The sequence below is a fragment of the Pezoporus wallicus genome, unplaced genomic scaffold (genome assembly GCF_028554395.1).
Source record: "Pezoporus wallicus isolate ANWC-B61680 ecotype Strahan unplaced genomic scaffold, APGP_CSIRO_Pwel_v1 scaffold_2617, whole genome shotgun sequence".
NCBI classification, from domain to species: Eukaryota; Metazoa; Chordata; class Aves; order Psittaciformes; family Psittacidae; genus Pezoporus; species Pezoporus wallicus.
This window is the reverse complement of record NW_026637592.1, coordinates 1,372,565-1,391,334: the sequence shown is the minus strand read 5'-3', so window position 1 is coordinate 1,391,334 and position 18,770 is coordinate 1,372,565. Positions and strand designations below refer to the sequence as shown.

General features: G+C 39.9%; 1 protein-coding gene across 4 annotated transcripts in view; it reads right to left on the bottom strand.

Annotated features, from left to right (window-relative positions):
• The window catches only part of USH2A (usherin), a 372,328-nt gene that overhangs the window by 309,050 nt on the left and 44,508 nt on the right, over nt 1-18,770 (bottom strand). For all 4 annotated transcript variants that reach the window (XR_008971850.1, XM_057406464.1, XM_057406465.1 and 1 more), the window contains exons 10-11: nt 16,210-16,405; nt 15,301-15,431 (exon numbers count right to left, since the gene is read on the bottom strand). Coding sequence is in view for 3 of the 4 variants with exons in the window: in XM_057406464.1 (XP_057262447.1) it covers nt 15,301-15,431; nt 16,210-16,405 (327 nt within the window). In the remaining variant the exon portion in view is untranslated. The remainder of the gene's footprint in view (nt 1-15,300; nt 15,432-16,209; nt 16,406-18,770) is intronic.

Genomic DNA, 18,770 nt, shown 5'->3' with positions numbered 1-18,770 from the left:
AAAAAAAGAGATATTAAGGAGACTATAACTTTTTTTTAATACAGCTTTAAAGTCGTGTTCATTCAAAACAGAAGGAAAAAAAGAACTGAGTCAACAATGTGGCCATATTTATCATCCGGACAGAGAAAGTGCAAACAATAATTACAAAATTGCATTGTATAAATTGTGATTTCTATGAAAACAAACAGTACTTTTTCCATCACTGTTACTGCAAGACACCATCATTTTCAACAGTTAAGCTTTGAATTTTCTTTATTTGGACCATATATATATTTATTTCAGTGCAAACGTTAGTTAAGTCAGAATGAAGCAAAGGTGAAAGATTTCCTTTCTGATCTCATCCAAAACAAATTTTCTCTTCCTTTACAGCAGGATGTGACCCAACAGCTCAGTATCTGAAACTCTCTCCCTCTTTTCTCAGTTCAGCTGGGATCCAAGTGTTCCACTTGAGTGATGGGATATAAAGGTGTTGTCCTATTCCCTAAATGGGTAGCATTGCTATTTGGAAGGGGCTGAGGCATCCTTTCTTATGCTAGGGCCATAATCTGGGAGTGTTTGTCCCATATTCTGTGCAAGATTAAAGGACTCCCTAAAAGCTATTTCAATTTCAAACCTCTGAAAGCCAGGGGTGTGGGGGGGAGAGAAATATAAACAAACCAACCAATCTTTATACTGGTCACTTGCAAATATGGTGGGAAAACTGACCACAGTGAAAGAGGGAAATGGCAATGGTACAGAGACAGGGAAACAAATGGAAGACATAAGCCAATATATAACATAGCTGAGAACACAGTCAAAACAACACAAGATGCAGCAGATGTGAATTGGCAAAAGGTTTAGGATTCATAATCAAGGTATGAAACCTAACTTTTCTAACTTAGGTGTTCTGGGGAACACAGAGATGGCAGCAAACAAATTATTACTTTTCTTTAGGTCAGTATATTTCTTTCAGTGCAAATATTTACAAATATGAAAGAGTACGGTGATTCAAAACTAATTCATCCATAACATCAAAAGCTGTAGCTCAATACACTTTGCTTTTAACTAGCTACCAGAACAAAAATGTCTCTTAACAGTTGTCTTTCTCATCTTAAACCTATGAGTACAGCAAACCTAAAACAACAGGGGAGTCCTGTAGCATTAGAGACAAAGCTACTTGAAAGGTACACTTGAATGTTAGCATCACACCTTCCCATCTGCAATGAAGCTTTATTAACACAAGATAAAATAGAGCATTTCAACATCTTACAGTAAACTCAGTGCAGAGAACTCTGAAGTCAGAGAAGCATGTATTCCCACCCCTTCCTCATAAAAGGCACTGTAGTCCACCAAAACCTCTTCAATATTCTAACAAAGATCTATTACTGATATATAAGCCACATTTTTAAGGAAGAGGGAGATATTAAAAAAAGCAGGAATACACCACTTAAAAAGCAAGACAACAGAAAGCACAAAAAAGGTAAGAGTTAAGGGACCATGGTAGCAGAAAACACAGCAACAAGGATTTTCAAGTTGTTCCCTTTTAGTCTGGATTTGACCCTAATATTTAATTTGCTATAAGAGACCCAATCATGCATCACAGCCATTCCTTGAAGAACTCACATGTGAAAAGCCGCTCTTGAGTTTAATCCTAAATGAAGAAAAATACCCTGTTTAATACCTAACTGCAAAAGAAACATTTTGTGTTAGCGATCATCGCATACTCAGGTTACTCAAGACCAAGTATCAGATACCTCATTAGCACTCAACAAATACCTTATACCCCAAAAGACTTTAAAGCTACCCCAAAGCTACCACATGAAGAAAAGCATTACAAAAACTGGAAATCTGGTCAAATTCGGGAAGTTAAGAGAGGATAACCACCACAAAATCTTAAAACCAGAATAACACAATATAAAAATCAGCTTTTAATGAGCAACATGCTTAAGAAATAAATTAGAAATAAAGGAAGACTACCAGAAAATCAGTGAGGGCAATAACTAAGTGGTGTGCTAAGCAGATATAGATTGGAAATCAGAACTTTTCACTAATAACAGGTTGCCAGAGGTTATGGGGAATCTCCATCCCCAGAGGTATCAAGGCTCATCCAAACAAAATCATGACTGAGTGAATCTAGCTCTGACAACAATCTTGTTTTGAGCTGGAGGAGATGGCTAACTAATGCTTCTATGATTCTGTGTAGAATTCAGGACAGACAGAAACACAACAGGAATTACAAAGGAAGTATTTCACAGCTGTTCACCATGCAACAGATGTTACCATTCTGTGTTAGGAATGCTTTTCAAGACTGGTTTCAAACCAAAATATCAAAAAGAAAAGATTTTAGCAAAAACTCATCTGTTAAAAAGTGTCTGTTCCTGAGTCAAGAGTTCCATATGAACTGGAATGTAAAATTACTGAGTTATTAATTGCTTAGATCAACCTCAGTAAAAGAAGAATTAAATGACAGAAGATTCATCAATCTCCTTAAAAGGCTGTAAGGAAGCTTCTGAGATCTACAGGCTAGTGGTAGCCTTTTTCTGTATAGAGCAAATTAATAGAAATTAGTTTAATACACTGGAAAAGATTGGTACTTTATTTGAAAAGAAAAACCATGCTTCATGATTCAACTTCGTTTCTTTAAGTCAGTAACATCTGGAAATATCACATATATTGAAGCAAATGGATCATCAAAAATCAATTTGATTTCTACAACAAGAAGTACAAACTTAACACCTGGGGAAAACTAATGCTGACTCTAGACAGATGGTGCTGAGTCCAAAATTAGCTCAAGAAAGGAGCTGTAAAGGTTTCTCCATTCCCTCTAAAAATCATCTGAAATCTCTATAGCAGTTAAAAAAGCAACAGGAATACTGGAATTAATAGGAAAGGAACTGAAAATTACACAGAAAATGTCATTCTGTCATAAAAATACATTGTGTATCTCAACATTTTGCACACTTTGTATATCTGGTTACCCTCTCTAAAATAAAATAGGTCACAGAGTGAGTGGAATAAGCAAAGATACACATGACAAAGACTGGGGGGTGGGGGGGTGGGGGGTGTGCAAAGACTTCAGTTTATAAAGAGATGACTGAAATGTAGGGAATGCAAGTCTATAAAGTCATGAATGGCTTATACAACGAATACTCATTGTTTCTCATAAGAAGGAGAACACACCCAAGAAGTTATCAGAAAGCTAATTTAAAAGAATGAAAAAGCACTTTTTCTGTACGCCTTGAACATATATAGAAAAATACACTATCTTTTTGAAATGCATTAACTAATAAGTTAGATTAATTCTGTACGTGGACACCAAACATGACAACTCAAATGAAATCCCTGTGTTTGGCTCAGGTAGTCCCAAAACAATCTAGAGAAGTGTAGTAGCACAGAAGAATAAAGGTTCTTAACACCAGCTACTGGTAACTATCAGAGAGGCTATCAGAGCTGTGGCCGCCCCATCCCTGGTAGTGTTCAGGGCCAACTTGGACAGGGCTTGGAGCAACCTTCTCTAGTGGAAGGTGTCCCTGCCCATGGCAGGGGGTTGGAACTGGATGAGCCTTAAGGTGCCTTCCAAAACAAACCAGTCTGTAATTCTATGATACTGTGCTAGATGAAAGTCTCATTTCAGTCAGTATAGCTATTCTGATCCTAAACAGATGGAAACCCAAGTCCAAACATGAGCAGCTTAATAGCCACTTTTTTATGCAACAAGTGAACTATGCAGATTACTGAGTGCTAAGAGAAACAAAGAGCAACATCATCTTCAGCAGAATTTCAACTGTCAAGCTATTATAAACAGTAATTTCCATCCAATTCAGTTGCAGAAAATACATGTCCCCAAATTTTCTCTTGATGCTCTTTACTGAAGCATGCATTTTTTTTTCTCCAGAAACCAGCCAATGAAACCAGTTGGAGATCTTCCTGTATAAATTTCTTCCTACCTTGCCATCATGGAAAAAACAGTTTTCCATCTGTAACCAATACAAGCGGCAAGTGATTTCCTGAGTCTAAGAAGAGGGAAAGTCTTTCATGGTAGTTTGAGGAAAGTATAGGAAATTAAAAGTTTTTGTTAGAGGGGGAGGCTTATCATATTCTTTCTTAATAGATCTGAAAAGAAGTTTCTATGCACTAGACTAGAGGAACTGTAAATAATCCACTGACATCCTGTCCTGGGTTCAGCAGTAGCAGCCACTTTTGTCCTTGGTAGCTGGTGCAGTGCTGTGTTTTGACTTTCGGCCTGGGAACAGAGCTGATAACAATGATGTTTTAGTCTGACCAAGGACTTTGTGAGCCTCATGCTCTGCCAGGGAGTAGGGGAAGCCAGGAGGAAGCAGAGGCAGGACACCTGACCCAAACTGACCAAAGAAGTATTCCATACCACAGCATGTCATGCCCAGGATGTAACTGGGCATGGGACTGCAGGGTTGGATGAGGTATCGGTCAGTGCTTGGTCAGGCTTGGGGGGGGGCAAGTTATCGGTTGGCTGGTGGTGAGGTGTTGTATTCTCTTCCCTTGTTATTTCCTTTATCATTATTATCATTGGTGGTAGCAGTAGTGATCTGTGTTATACCTTAGTTACTAAACTGTTCTTATCTCAAGCCGTGGGAGTTGCATTCTTTTTGATTCTCCTCTCTGTCCCTCTGGGAGTAGGGGGAGGTCAAGAATGGGGGGGAAGTGAGTGAATGAGGTGCCTGACTGGTTTTAAACCACAACAGCTCTTTTTTGATGCCTAACGTAGGGCACAGGGCACGAAGGGTTGAGATAACGACAGATCTGACCGGATTAATAGTCACTCCTCACAACGCTGATTTACTGGTTCTCAGAGTTGTTCCTCTTGATCTCACAGTTTCAGAATGCAGTACATTACTTAGAGCCGGTATTTGCTGTGTTAGTGTTTATCAAGTGTGGGGCCTGGGCTAAGGTTCTTGTCTCACTGTGCTTTATGGCAATGGCTTGTAATACGGGCGGGCTCCAGCAGCAGGGCGGGACGGACGTGGCCGTGGACTTGTACCTGGCCGTCCGGCTGCTCTTCACCATCCTGGCCCTCGCCCTACTCTCCATCTTCGTGAGGCTGCGGGGAGCCGAGGTGGAGCGGCCCCGGGAGCCGGCGGCAGCCGAACCGGCCCGGGAGAGGGGCCCCGGAGAGCAACCGGCGGCGGGAGCGGGGCCGGAGGCCGGCAGGGAGCGGCTGCCGGTGGAGGAGGTCGGGGCGGTCGAGGAGAGGAAGGAGGCGGCCGCCGAGAAGCGGGAGAAGGCGGCGGACGAGCCGAGCCCCGCGGAGGAGCCGAGCTCCGCAGCCGAGCCCCGCGGCCGAGCCCAACCCCACGAGGGCCGAGAGCATTCCCCGGCAGCCGCCCGCCGAGCCCCAGGAGGACGCAGGAGACCACGCAGCATTTCCCAGCAAGGCAGAGGAGGAAGAGCTGGACTCAGGAAAAGAGAAGCTGGTGGTGGGAGAGCCGGCAAGCACAGCAGCTACACCAGCCCCAGTGACAAGTACAGCAGCATCGTTTGAGAGTTCTGAAGGTTTTGAATGGCCTTTGGGTATCCTTGGGACCTGCCTGCTGATTGTGATGGGGATCAGCATGTTGGCACACACACAGACTGTGTTCTACCCACCACCATTTTGTCTGATCTCAGAAGTTAAGCAGAGTCGGGTTTGGGTCTTGTCTGAGGTTAGACGACAATATAGGAGGACCAAGAGGTTTTCCCCAAGTCTGGACAGTCATGAGTGGCAGGGTGTGTGGGACAGTATGGGCAAGTATCTAGTCCACTGGGCCCCTCCAGTGCTTTGGAAGCGTCAGAGATGGAAGGCAGCTGTGTGGAGTCCCCAGCAACAAGCTGCAGAAACTGCTGAAGGGGACAGTGAATTATTTTGAGCCTGGTGGACCCATGCCACTTAAGGCCAACAGAGCAGAGATGCAACATAGAGATGGACTCATGCTCAAGGGGTGGACATAACAATGGATGCCCAGGTTATTCATGAGTGTTAACACTACACACAGCCTCTCCTGCTCTAAAAGACTGTTACAAGAGATGGAGCCCAACATCATGGACCAAATGGACTCAGCAGGTTTACAGGGATTAGTCCATGCACTAAGAAATGACCTCTTTGTCTGTGTGTGTAGGTGGATATATATATATATGTCATATATATATATATGTAAGAGCGATGGTATATTGAAAATGTGGGATCTGAGCATGACACGAATGGTATGGAATAAGGGGTGGACACTGTCCTGGGTTCAGCAGTAGCAGTCATTTTTGTCCTTCTTGGTAGCTGTTGCAGTGCTGTGGTTTGATTTTCGGCCTGGGAACAGAGCTGATAACACCGATGTTTTAGTCTGACCAAGGACTTTGTGAGCCTCATGCTCTGCCAGGGAGGAGGGGAAGCCAGGAGGAAGCAGAGACAGGACACCTGACCCAAACTAACCAAAGAGGTATTCCATACCACAGCACGTCATGCCCAGGATGTAACTGAGAGTTACCTGGAAGGGCTAGGGACTGTGGTGTTGGAAGAGGTATCTGTCGATGCTTGGTCAGGCTGTGGGGACGAGTTAGCGGTTGGCTGGTGGTGAGGTGTTGTATTTTCTTCCCTTGTTATTTCCTTTCATTATTATCATTGGTGGTAGCAGTAGTGATTTGTTACACCTTAGTTACTAAACTGTTCTTATCTCAACCTGTGGGAGTTGCATTCTTTTCTCTCTGTCCCTCTGGGAGTAGGGGGAGGGCAAGAAGGGGGGGAGTGAGTGAAGGAGCTGCCTGACTGGTTTTAAACCAGGACACATTCTTCCATACTACCGATTTCAAAGTCACAAGACTTTCTACAAGGAAAAACAGTCAGGCACAAAAAAGACATTCTATAGCATTCTATAGACAAGATAAAAAGGAGCCTCTAGATTCACAAATGACTATTTTGGTTTTGTTTTAGCTGTAAGTGACTTGAAACCTTTCCATTCTGTTTCTTCAGCCATTTTCTATCAATACAGTGTCTGAAGACGAAAGATATCTATTAAATACAGAAAAATATTCAAAATACAGAACAACAAATTCAGTATAACTCAGTTTTTAACCCTGACTTCTACAGTAAGCATGGCATTGCAAAACACATGAATATTAGCTAAGGAAAATATGCCACTCTAATGCACACCATATTATTGCATACACTTCAAGTAGCTGTGCAGTATTTTAGAGAAACAGTTGAGAAATACGCTCCAGATAAAAATAGTAGATGGAGGATGGAAAAAATAAAAGTACTTGTAAAACTGGGAAGGTTTTGTAGAGTTCTGTAATTGATTGTCCTGGATGCTTCAGCACACTGAAGATAGAAGAGAGAACATGCTTACAAACCTCATAGATCACCTCAGCTCTGGAGGCTCAGCCAGCACCCTGAGGGGCAGCAACCAGCCTTAATGGCCCTGAGCAGCCCCACTTGGGGCCTCCACTCACCCTTTCTGCATATAGCCCAGGAGCTACAGATCTGGGCATCCAGGAGCTAGTCTGGGCATCCGCACCTAAGCTGGGCTATGGTGCAGTTGTGCCTGTCCCCCTGGAAGGATGTCTTCGACTCAGGCTGCAGCCATGTCTTCAGCCTCATCGCCTGCTGGCTCCAGACTGGACCCCCTGTATGGACCCCGGACCTGAGGACCTGATTTATCACTTTATTTTGTTTGGGGTTGTCAGTGGGTCTTGTTATGAGCACTTGGCCATGTGTCAATGCCATGAGACCACACCCTGCCTGGGGCCAGGGTGTGCTGGGATCACCCTCAGTTGGAGGATTTTCAACATCATTAGTGCGAATAGTCTACAATCAGTAAAGCTGAAGTAAATGCAGAAGCTGGAAATACAACACATAGCAAGGAGACATCAAATGTGAAATAAAGAAAACTTGTCAAGAAACAATAACATGGAAAATAACCTGGAAGTGACAGTGGCCCTCTGCAGATTACACACAAACAGTATGATACCGGGATTTTAGCAAAAAGAGAAAAGCAAAATTAGTTACATGTGTGATCTCAAGTTCATACAAAAATAGGTTACTGCATGAATTTAGGAAAGAAACTAATGATTGGGCTTGATTTGGGGAAAGTTTGGCTTAAAAATGGGAAATAAAGAAAAATAATATCTTTAAGTTCTCTGTACCCACAGAGAAGCACCAAAATAATCCAGAAGCACTGTGAAATGCTTGACAATGGCTACTATTACAAAGAAGCTGTTAAATGTTTGTAACACTGCAGAAATAGGTGTACCACAAGTTACAATGTGGAAATCTACATCAAAATAGTAGAACAAACTTTTTCTACAACTACAGAAAAACCTAAGTGAATTATGAAGCAAAGTAGCTGTCATTATTGCTATTATTATTTCTATAAATATAGCTTATTCTAGAAACAATGGTAACATTGAGGGCACTGGTAGCAATTAATATTTAAAGCTTTTTAACTAGCATTTCACCAGTTTGCACAGGAGATATTACTGAAATTTCCCCTCCTCCCCCCTATCCAAGTGCTATCTGTCATTTAAGGAAATAAGCCTTTAATTATGCTGGTTATAGAAGAGCAGAAAGCTACCTGTACTCTCACCGTTTATGCCCAAGAGGCCTAGTTCTGACCCAAAAAGTAAGCAGCCAGTAACAGCCTATTAACATAACTGCCTTGGTACTAAATCACTTATGGAAAATATTTGTCTAGATTGTTCACCACAAAAATGAGTCTGTCCAAGCATTACTACCAAGTGGTGGTGTATCTTGGGACATCATAATTACAACTGTTATTTGATACAGAAAATCACGGATGCTAAACTGGACTATATCCCTTGTGTGATCTATAATTCACGTATGAAATACACTTTAGTCCCATATCCTTGAATGCAAACAGTTATAAAAAGTATGCAAGCAATTTCCTCCTGCACAAATCACAGCTACAGCATCACTGGACTTAATCTGGAAGCAGAGTACTTGACATTTCTGAGTGTTGGATGTCCCAAGCAGTTCACACTGCTTTAGACTATAAAGATACCACTTTTTAATTGAGGGATACTCAAACTCACCACATTTAAAATCTCAAATTAAAAAGGGAGCTTGCTCAGGAACCCTCCCTATGTCCAGTTACTAAACTGATATAAGGATTTAAGAAGAGATTTAAGTACCGGAAAAAGGGCAACATATTCCAAAGAATTGTTCTAATTATTGTTTAAGAGACAGTAAACTATATAGCCATAGAGCCTATCTAGTAGATATTCAACACATAAATATCATGGTCTCAGAAACATACCTTCTGACTACTTAAAATCTTGCTGACCATATGTATTTCTAAAGTGTAAAATGGAATTTCCTGGGAAAAAGAAAAAAAAAAAAACTATTTGACCTAAGCTTTTCAGAAACTTAAAAGCATCTTTTTCTCCTGGAACATCCCTATAATTTCCAATAGCTGTGCTCTGGTGTCTGTGATAGAAGAAACATATTGCCAGAACCAATCAGAAAGTCTCTCCAATTCTGGTGACTAAAACTAAGATGTGGCTTGATGTTACTAAAAAAAACACCTAATACTGACACTTCCTAAGTTTCTTTTACCAAAGTTAACTTCTGGTTTTGAAGCCCAAAACACATGACAAAAACTTTTGCAGCTGACAGTCATTACTAATTTCAACTAAGGACAGAAGCACCTTTCCTTGACTAGCTGGTGATGCCCTAAAATTTACATGTTAAGACCTACCGGTCTGTTTAGGTCCTACATGAAATTCTTTCTGTTCATGCTGTCATTGCTGGCTTTGAAAGTGATTGGTACCAATCTCAATGCTCTGCCTTTTTGATATAAATGCTAATTATATACTTCTCACTACCTTCCTGGATGCAAATCTGGCAAGGACTCCAGAATCCAGCTGACTGCAATCTCAGCAAGTAGGAGGAGGGAGCAAGGGGGCTGAGGACTTTTCCTTCGTTCAGTTTAGGAAATGAGAACTGTATGGTGTGCTGGCTCACATACATAGGTTAATGGTCTGACCACCAAATACCTGAGAGTATTCTTGCTCTATCAGCTTTGGGAACTGAAAATTGAATAAGCAGCAATAATGAAATTCCTTTTCACTCCCCTGCTATCTCTTCGTGTCATTGCATATGATGACTTTCAGAAGTCAGTAACTTTCTGCTACTTCCACACAAAATGTGAAATGAGGTGTTTACCCTCTGTCCATGGCACTCCAAAAAGTGGGATTGGACCAAATCCCCAAAATAACTGACAAACTATCACAGAAAACTAGCATTTCCATGGTCCAAAATCCTTCAGGAATAAAGCCATAAAATTATTTAATGTAAAAAAGCCCATTTTCCTTCATTTTAGCAATAAGATTAAAGCCCTTACACAAAGGGAATTCCAGGATTCAGAATACACAGTGTTTTATAATTTGATTTTATGGAGTCCACTATTCACATGAGCTCTTCATTGATACATTTGCATCTTTTATATTCCTTATTTTATTTGAAGAATGCAACTGTTGACTGAAATGCCCATAATTAACTGCTTTTCCTATGTTCTTTCCCTTGTAATACACATTCTAGTTATTTATTTGCCTTCAACCACAATACACAGGTTGAAAACTGTGTAGGTGGAAAAATGAGAACAGGGTAATGCTCACTCCAATTTTAGATCAAAGAATTTATCAACTCAGAAGTAAAATTATCAGAAATATTCTACTTTGGTTTCATATACAATAGGTATTGGCTAGCTTTTTCACTGTCTATAAAAAAATAAACCAAACATTCAAAATTGACGGGAACATTAAGAAATTCAAAAGAGCAATATTTAGGGATGTACAGAAAGATCTAATCTGAAACCTGTTCAAAAGCTTACTTGGTAGCACTGGAATCTGTTTTCATTTGACTCCACAGAGAAAAGAGTAACTAACATTTTGTTCATCTTCATGCCTTTGAATGAGTTTTCTTGCAACACTAGACAATACAGCTACCACCTTGACAAAAGGCAATTCAGTCTTTGCAACTCTGGAAAATATTCTCTGCAGTAAAATACAGCTTCTTTGCTGGATATATAAGGAATATAAGGAATATACATAATATATATATAGGAATATAAGGAATATATATAAGGAGTATAAGGAAGAAATTCTTTACTGTGAGAGTGGCAAGACACTGGCAGAGGTTGCCCAAGGAAGTGGCAAATTCTCCATCCCTGGAAGTGTTCAAGGCCAGGTTGGATGGAGCTTGGAGCAACCTGCCCTAGTGGGAAATGTCCCTGCCCATGGCAGGGGGTTGGAACTGGATGAGCTTAAGGTTCTTTCCAGCCCTAGCTATTCAATGATTTATTTTCATGGTAAGAATAAATTTTTTAAATCAGCAAAAGCTGAGTAAAGAAAGATGCCTAAACTCACTGACACCTGAATGGCACTTCCGAAGACTATGCAAAAGCAATAGCAATACTTCTAGCTTTGCCTGGAACAAGTCCTGGGAAAAGAGTATTGTTTTTTTTTTTACTTTCACAGCAGTATATATGGCATATTATAATAGAATCATGGAAGGACTACAAACTGCTGTACCTTACTGAATATATAAATATTTGTAGAGCAGTCTGGGTAAAAAGCAGCACAGGAAAATGAGTCAAGGATTGTGCAGTAAGGGCCAGAAGAAATAAATCTCCATCTCTCTATACAAGCAAGAATGATCACATCAGCAGTATTCTGGCAAGAATTTTCTCATGTGTGAATGGTTAGGGAGAAGGGAAGAAGGCAGACAATGCTTCTTTCACTCTCATAAAGCTCAGGCACCTCAAATAATTCATCTGATCATTCTGATAGAAATATTTTTATGACAAATGTTCTCAAAGAGAATGTAACCAACGTGTCCTTTTTATACACTGATTAGATGGTAATAACCAGCATAGAAGTGGACAGTGGCTGCTGCAAATCTTACTCTTGTACCCACCAGTCTCAAGGGAAAAATTTCTGTCTTTGAAAAAAGGTCTAATTAACTCCTCGTGGATGCACTGCTACACCACTCTTTAAACCCAGTTATCACTACATGCTACAAAGTTGTAAGTTTGAAGGGGTTTAATATAGAATCATAGAATCATAGAATAGTTAGGGTTGGAAAGGACCTTAAGATCATCCAGTTCCAACCCCCCTGCCATGAGGAAGGGACACCTCACACTAAACCATGTCACCCAAGGCTCTGTCCAGCCTGGCCCTGAATACAGCCAGTGATGGAGCATTCACAACTTCCCTGGGCAACCCATTCCAGTGCCTCACCACCCTTACAGTAAAGAACTTCTTCCTTATATCCAACCTAAACTTCCCCTCTTTAAGTTTTAACCCCTTACCCATTGTCCTATCACTACCGTCCCTAATGAAGAGTCCCTCCCCAGCATCCCTATAGGCCCCCTTCAGATAGCAGCCTTCCAGTTATGAGGTCCCCACGCAGCCTTCTCTTCTCCAGGCTGAACAACCCTAACTTTCTCAGCCTGTCTTCATATGGGAGGTGCTCCAGTCCCCTGATCATCCTCATGGCCCTTCTCTGGACTTGTTCCAACAGTTCCATGGCCTTTTTATGTTGAGGACACCAGAACTGCACACAATACTCCAAGTGAGGTCTCATGAGAGCAGAGTAGAGGGGCAGGATCACTTCCTTCGACCTGCTGGTCACGCTCCTTTTGATGCAGCCCAGGATATGTTTGGCTTTCTGGGCTGCAAGGGCACACTGCGGCCAGCTCATGTTCATTTTCTCATCAACCAACACCCCGAAGTCCTTCTTCGCAGGGCTGCTCTGAATCTCTTCTCTGCCCAACCTGTAGCTGTGCCTGGGATTGCTCCAACCCAGCTGTAGGACCTTGCACTTGTCATGGTTAAACTTCATAAGGCTGGCATCAGCCCACCTCACAAGCCTGTCAGGGTCCCTCTGGATGTCATTCCTTCCCTCCAGGGTATCAACCGAACCACACAGCTTGGTGTCATTGGCAAACTTGTTGAGGGTGCACTCAATCCCACTGTCCATGTCAGCGACAAAGATGTTGAACAAGACCAGTCCCAACACCAGTCCCTGAGGGACACCACTCATTACTGGTCTCCAGCTGGACAGTGAGCCACTGACCACAACTCTTTGCGTGTGGCCATCCAGCCAGTTCTTCATGCACCGAGTGGTCCATCTATCAAATTGATGTCTCCAATTTAGAGACAAGGATGTTGTGTGGGACAGTGTCGAACGCTTTGCACAAGTCCAGGTAGGTGACATCAACTGCTCTACCCCTGTAGCCCCATCATAGAAGGCCACTATGTTGGCTTTCACTTTAAAATACAAATGAAGTTACACACTGATCTGTAAGTGAGCATAATCTACAGATGTATGAGAACCGAGAACCTATGCAAGGGAGAAATCCTACAGACCTAGATGCATTTCTCATCAACAGTAGAGTGAAACAGGTGAACAGAACAGGCAGAAAGTTTTCATGACCAGTCCGAAGAACTGAGATGGGAGTAAGCATGTTACAGTAAGCTCCTCTACCTATCCCGTAAACTATCTACATTAATAATATTTCATTTGATGAGAAAATATTCTATGTGATTTAATAGATTGAGTTGTGGTACAATGAATGCATCTTGGAACTCTATACCTCTTGGAACTTAGTAACACAGCTGGCACTCTGAAAAGAAAAATGTTGATGAACTGCAGAAAATGTTAAGCTATGCAGTAGAAGTGTATTCTATGACATATTTGCTATATTTCCTTCAAAATTATCATTGCGATATGACAATTTTCATGAGTAGGGTCCTTATTCCTTATGATTTTCTCTTCCACAGGTCAAATTTGGAAGCAGTTCCTTCAATGATACCTTTCTATTCCATGTAATTCCTTTCAGTGTTTAGTCCCCAGCCTTATTAATCTATTCTTTAATGCCTCTTAATCATTTCGTCCTGCTCTGCTTCTACTGAAGCCGTCAACTGATGCTTTATTGAGCAATAGAGTCTCCCCAATTTTTTCCTATTCCATACTTTCATAGTCAAGATTCATCAATGTTCTTGTGTATTTCACCATGAAGCAGTGATTTCTGTAAACTACTATTCCCCTCATTATATTCCCCAACAGCTAAAGCTGGTTTAGGTCAACATTTCACCACACAGCATGGACACAAAATCAGCATTTGCTTGTATTTTTTCCTATGTCTTGAAAAAATAGTCATAACATGTTACTTGTGGTTTTGAAGTTTGGGGTTGGGTTAGGCTTTTTTTCCCTATTTCTGTGATGCTGGCAAAAAGTATCATATTCAGAAGACAAAAAATTCTAAATCAATTTAGATTTGTACTATAGGGGATTAACTTAAATCCCACATTGTGCTAAATCTGTATATCATTCAGCATATGCACCAATGCATGAATCCCGTGAAGGTGAACTCAGTCAAACTGAGCATGTGCTTTTACCACTGTAGAACCAAGGATGAAAATACAACAGGGTCCTTACTGTTAAATAAAATCAGTAATGAGAGACATCATATAAAAAATGCTAAAGACTGTTTTATGAAAAAAGTCTGGAAAAAAAGAAGAGATGACAAATGCAGCAACAAGCGGAAGACGTTCTATCTCAATTCCCTGTAGAACAAGTTCCACCTTTAAAGTATTTTTAAAGATGCATATTCTTCCCTATTCTGAGCAAAAGTGGATTTTGGCAATGGACAAGACACGCGTGAATAGAACATGAACAGCAGGATACCTTTAATATATGTTTAAGGCTTCAGTCACTTTTCCTGCTTTTTCTCAACATGCATGTTTTGAAAGTTACAGAGAAATTTATTATCAGACTATACATTTTGTATGTCAATAAGGTCTACAGGTTTAAAAAGCCTAGCTGAAGGCCTTTTCAACACCACTTTGTGGGTTTCTTTTTCTTTTTCAATGGACTTTATGCATTAAAAAAGAGATCAGTCCTTGTCTTATGAGAGAGAAAGCTAACTTAATTTTAGCTCAATTTCAGGCTCAGCTTATTGCCTGAATACTGAAAATCAGTTATTAATTTTACGACAGTATCAAGACATGCACAGGTACCTGTTGGTACCCAAAAATTACTATTTATTTCTGAAAATTCATACAGCATCTTTTCTGTCTGTTGCTGACACTGGTGAAGAACTCTTCAACAATATATTTAAAATGGCTCTCTATTTTCTCAGCTTTCAGACTCTGATGTAAGTCAATTATAATTTTGGAAAGGCTGAACTTAAGCATTTTTGTTAAAGTAGTTACCATCTAAGTACACCGTAAAAACTTACTGCTGCCTACCCAACTGATTAAAATGCATTGTCACTTTTCTGTATTGAGATTACTTACACTATCACACTGAAGGCTCTTATTTTTGGTGCCTGTTGCATAACAGTCACAGGGTTTGCAAACATCAGTGGCTGAAAGATCTGCACCTGCTTGTCTGTAATGGAAATCCTTGCACAGCTCACAGTTCCTTCCTGCATGAAAGAAAGGTCTTGTATTATGACTTCCAATTCATTAAAATTAGCTGTATAATTCAAAATTAAAGACTATTCCTTTGAGAGAATTCTATAATTTTCTGGACGTCCATTTTAATGCACCTTTCATCTCTACCTGCCAATTTAGTGATCCAGAGCATATGAAACAATGAACCTGTTACAAACTACGTTTTACTCCATTAAACTTCCATCTGTTGTATAATACCACACTTATATAAAAGCTATGCCATGCAAATGCCTATACATTTTTTGGAAAAATTATCACTGAACCTGAAACTTTTCTTTTTTTTTTCTTTACTAGACAAAGCCAAGAAAACCAAAATAGAACTGTTAAAAACTATTCAAATATGCTACTTACGTGGAATAGAAAACTTTATTCAATGAGGAAGCAACTGACATTACAGTAAAATTCAAGAACATTTTTAGGATGTTATGAAATAGAAAGATGCCATTCTGTATTGAAACACCCCAGCACATGTAATAGGAACAGCTTTGAAACCTTACATTCTAATTCTTTATTAGAATGCCTTTTGAATAAAAGATCTTACACAAGATTGGATCAGTTTCTAGCTGTATTTTCCTCTTGCTTAAGAACTGACATCACTGTAATTACTGCACAATCTGGATAGTTTAAAAATACACATATAGGAGAATTTATTGCAATATGAGCCACTGAGCATTATTAATTTCAGCTGACACAAGACTTAGCCAAAAAGTGACTTAAAATAAACCGGCCATTCTCTCTTGTGTGACTCACCAGCAGTGTTATGTTGACAGTTATCACACACTCCACCACTGCCTCTGTAGTGTTCCTGAGGAAAAGGGTCCATTGCTAAGTCATAGTGGCAGCTTAGTGCATGGCTGTAGCATTGACAAGGTCTGCAATTATAGGCATGAACTTGGTCACCTGGACGAAAAGGTTTGTCGTTGTATAACGGCAAACAGCGGTCACACTGGAAAAGAACAAAACAAAACAACCTATTTCTTTACCTTCCAAGCACACTATTATACTCTCTCTCTAATCACGTTTTGTTCTGTTTTCCCCCATTTAAATATTACAGATACTGAGGTTTAGACAAGTGAGAAAGTGTATAGAGAAATAACAGAACAATCTATTTTTAGTTAAAGTTAATTTAACAACAGATTAAAATCAAGGACAGTAGGCAGAAGAATTAAATTTTAAGTATTTAGGTATTTGACACAAGCAAACATGCTGAGATTCAGATATAGTTAAACCTCCGAAGATGCAAAATGGCACCTACTGTGTTTGAGGCACAGAAGACATATTTGACTAATGCATCCATTTGGATGCATTTTAAACAATGTTTGTTATTGTAGTTTGTACTATTGTAGCAACTGTAGTTTGTGCAATTACCATTTGACCTTGTGAGTGAAACAGAAGACTTCCTACGGCCAAATATGCGATGCTGCACAGAGCATCTAAAACATCAGCACTGCTAAATGTGCATTTTATCTCATAAAATTTTCAAGAAGGAAGTTTTAACCAAAGCCCACAAACCTCTATACATATTCAGGTCTGTCAAGTTATATTTTAAATTACACCGATGAATAATAGCATACAAGGTCCAGTGGTTAAAGAGACACCTAAACAAAATTATCTTGTTTTCTTCATTTTATTAGATACAAAGATTAATGACATTCAAGTACTTCATTAGCTTAAATCCAAACCAGTAAAAATATTTTTAAGTAGTGGAGGAGCACGGCAGGACCTCATCTTTTACTTGGATGAACTCACAATATTACCTGCTAAGGAGAGCTTCATAAAGAATGTGAAGTTGGAATAATTTTCGCTTCATAATACACTCTATAAAACTTCAAGAAGGAAATTTAGTGTGTGTATTTGTTCATCAGGAACTAAAAACAAACTGGATTTCTTCATGAATGGATAGCATTTTTGACAGTTACATTCTCTTTTTATTATTTAGTTTTTATGGAATTGGCTCAAAAAGTACATGTTGGCACTGGAGACATGTTTGTTTAGATTGTTTTTAAGTGGCATTACTGAAACTCGATTACCAAAATAGTGGTGCCTTGCTGGATCTCAGAAACAAAATATATTCCAGTTGTCACTTCCATCTTCCAGAAGGAATTCAAATGCTTAAAATAAGTTGCTTCTGTAAAGTATTTGGGCAATTTCTTTCTTCTTAAGTTCCAGAAGTGTGCTTATCTTTCTTCATGGCTATTATTCCAAGCACTATTACAATTATTTAGGCCCAGTGTGCCTACATCACCTATATGCTGACAATTATGAAACTATACAGAAGTTTCTAAGCTCTTCACTCCCAGCTGACACCAGAAAAGCATCAACTGTGGGTAGTATGTGAAACTGAATTCAGAAAAAAAGCTTAAGAGCTTATTCATGTCCTTCCTTCATTCACAACCATCCTTCCTCTCTCTAGTCATTCCCTTTGCCTGTACCTTGATGAAAATCAGCATTACACAGCACCAGCAACATGAGACAATGGGGTTCATTCAGGTATTGTGCAACTTGGGAAGTGCAAGAAAGAAACCCTAGCTCCCAGCCAAACTATCCCACTCATGCAGCTCCCTCTTTGCAGCATATCTAGGGAATTATGTCCTCCTTGAAAAGCAAACAGTAGAGAAATAGCTACCAACCTGCCAGCCCTGAATTTCCAATTGTATGCAGTCAAAACGTGCTGGACCTCCATCCACCTCATCCTGCTGAGTTTGTCACACCTTTATTAAGCTAAGAATTGCATTTAACTTCAAGACCTGGTGCGTTTAACTTGCACTTTTGGTAGCAGGATGACGTACAGATGGCAATCTTGAGTTCTTCATTGATCGAATGTAAACTTTGCTTTTGTCCAAAGCAAATTGTTGAGATTTTCAAAGGTATTAAGAGATTCAGCTTCAATTCTTGGCTACCATATGTAAAACAGGTAGATTTCCCAAAAGCCTTTGACAAATCTGAGGGCTAGCAACAGATTGATAAAGAACATTAATTCTTGACAAACAAGCCTTCCTCCACAACTGTAAAACTCACAAACATGTAGATGTCCTTATTCTCAGTTACATCTAGGCCCTTCAGAAAAGATGTTAAAGATATGATTTTCCCTATGGACAATACCAAACATGTCCTCTTGATACACAGTATCTGAACCACTCACCTTCTGTGATACCAGTTTCCTGAGAAACCTTACATGGAGCAGGATGGTCAAAATACCTAGCTCATCTAGGACCAATTCCTTAGTCTGAAATTACAGCTAAAGCCTTACTTCCAATAATTAACTCAAGATATTTATTATTTTTTTTACTATAATTATTTTTAAAAGCTTA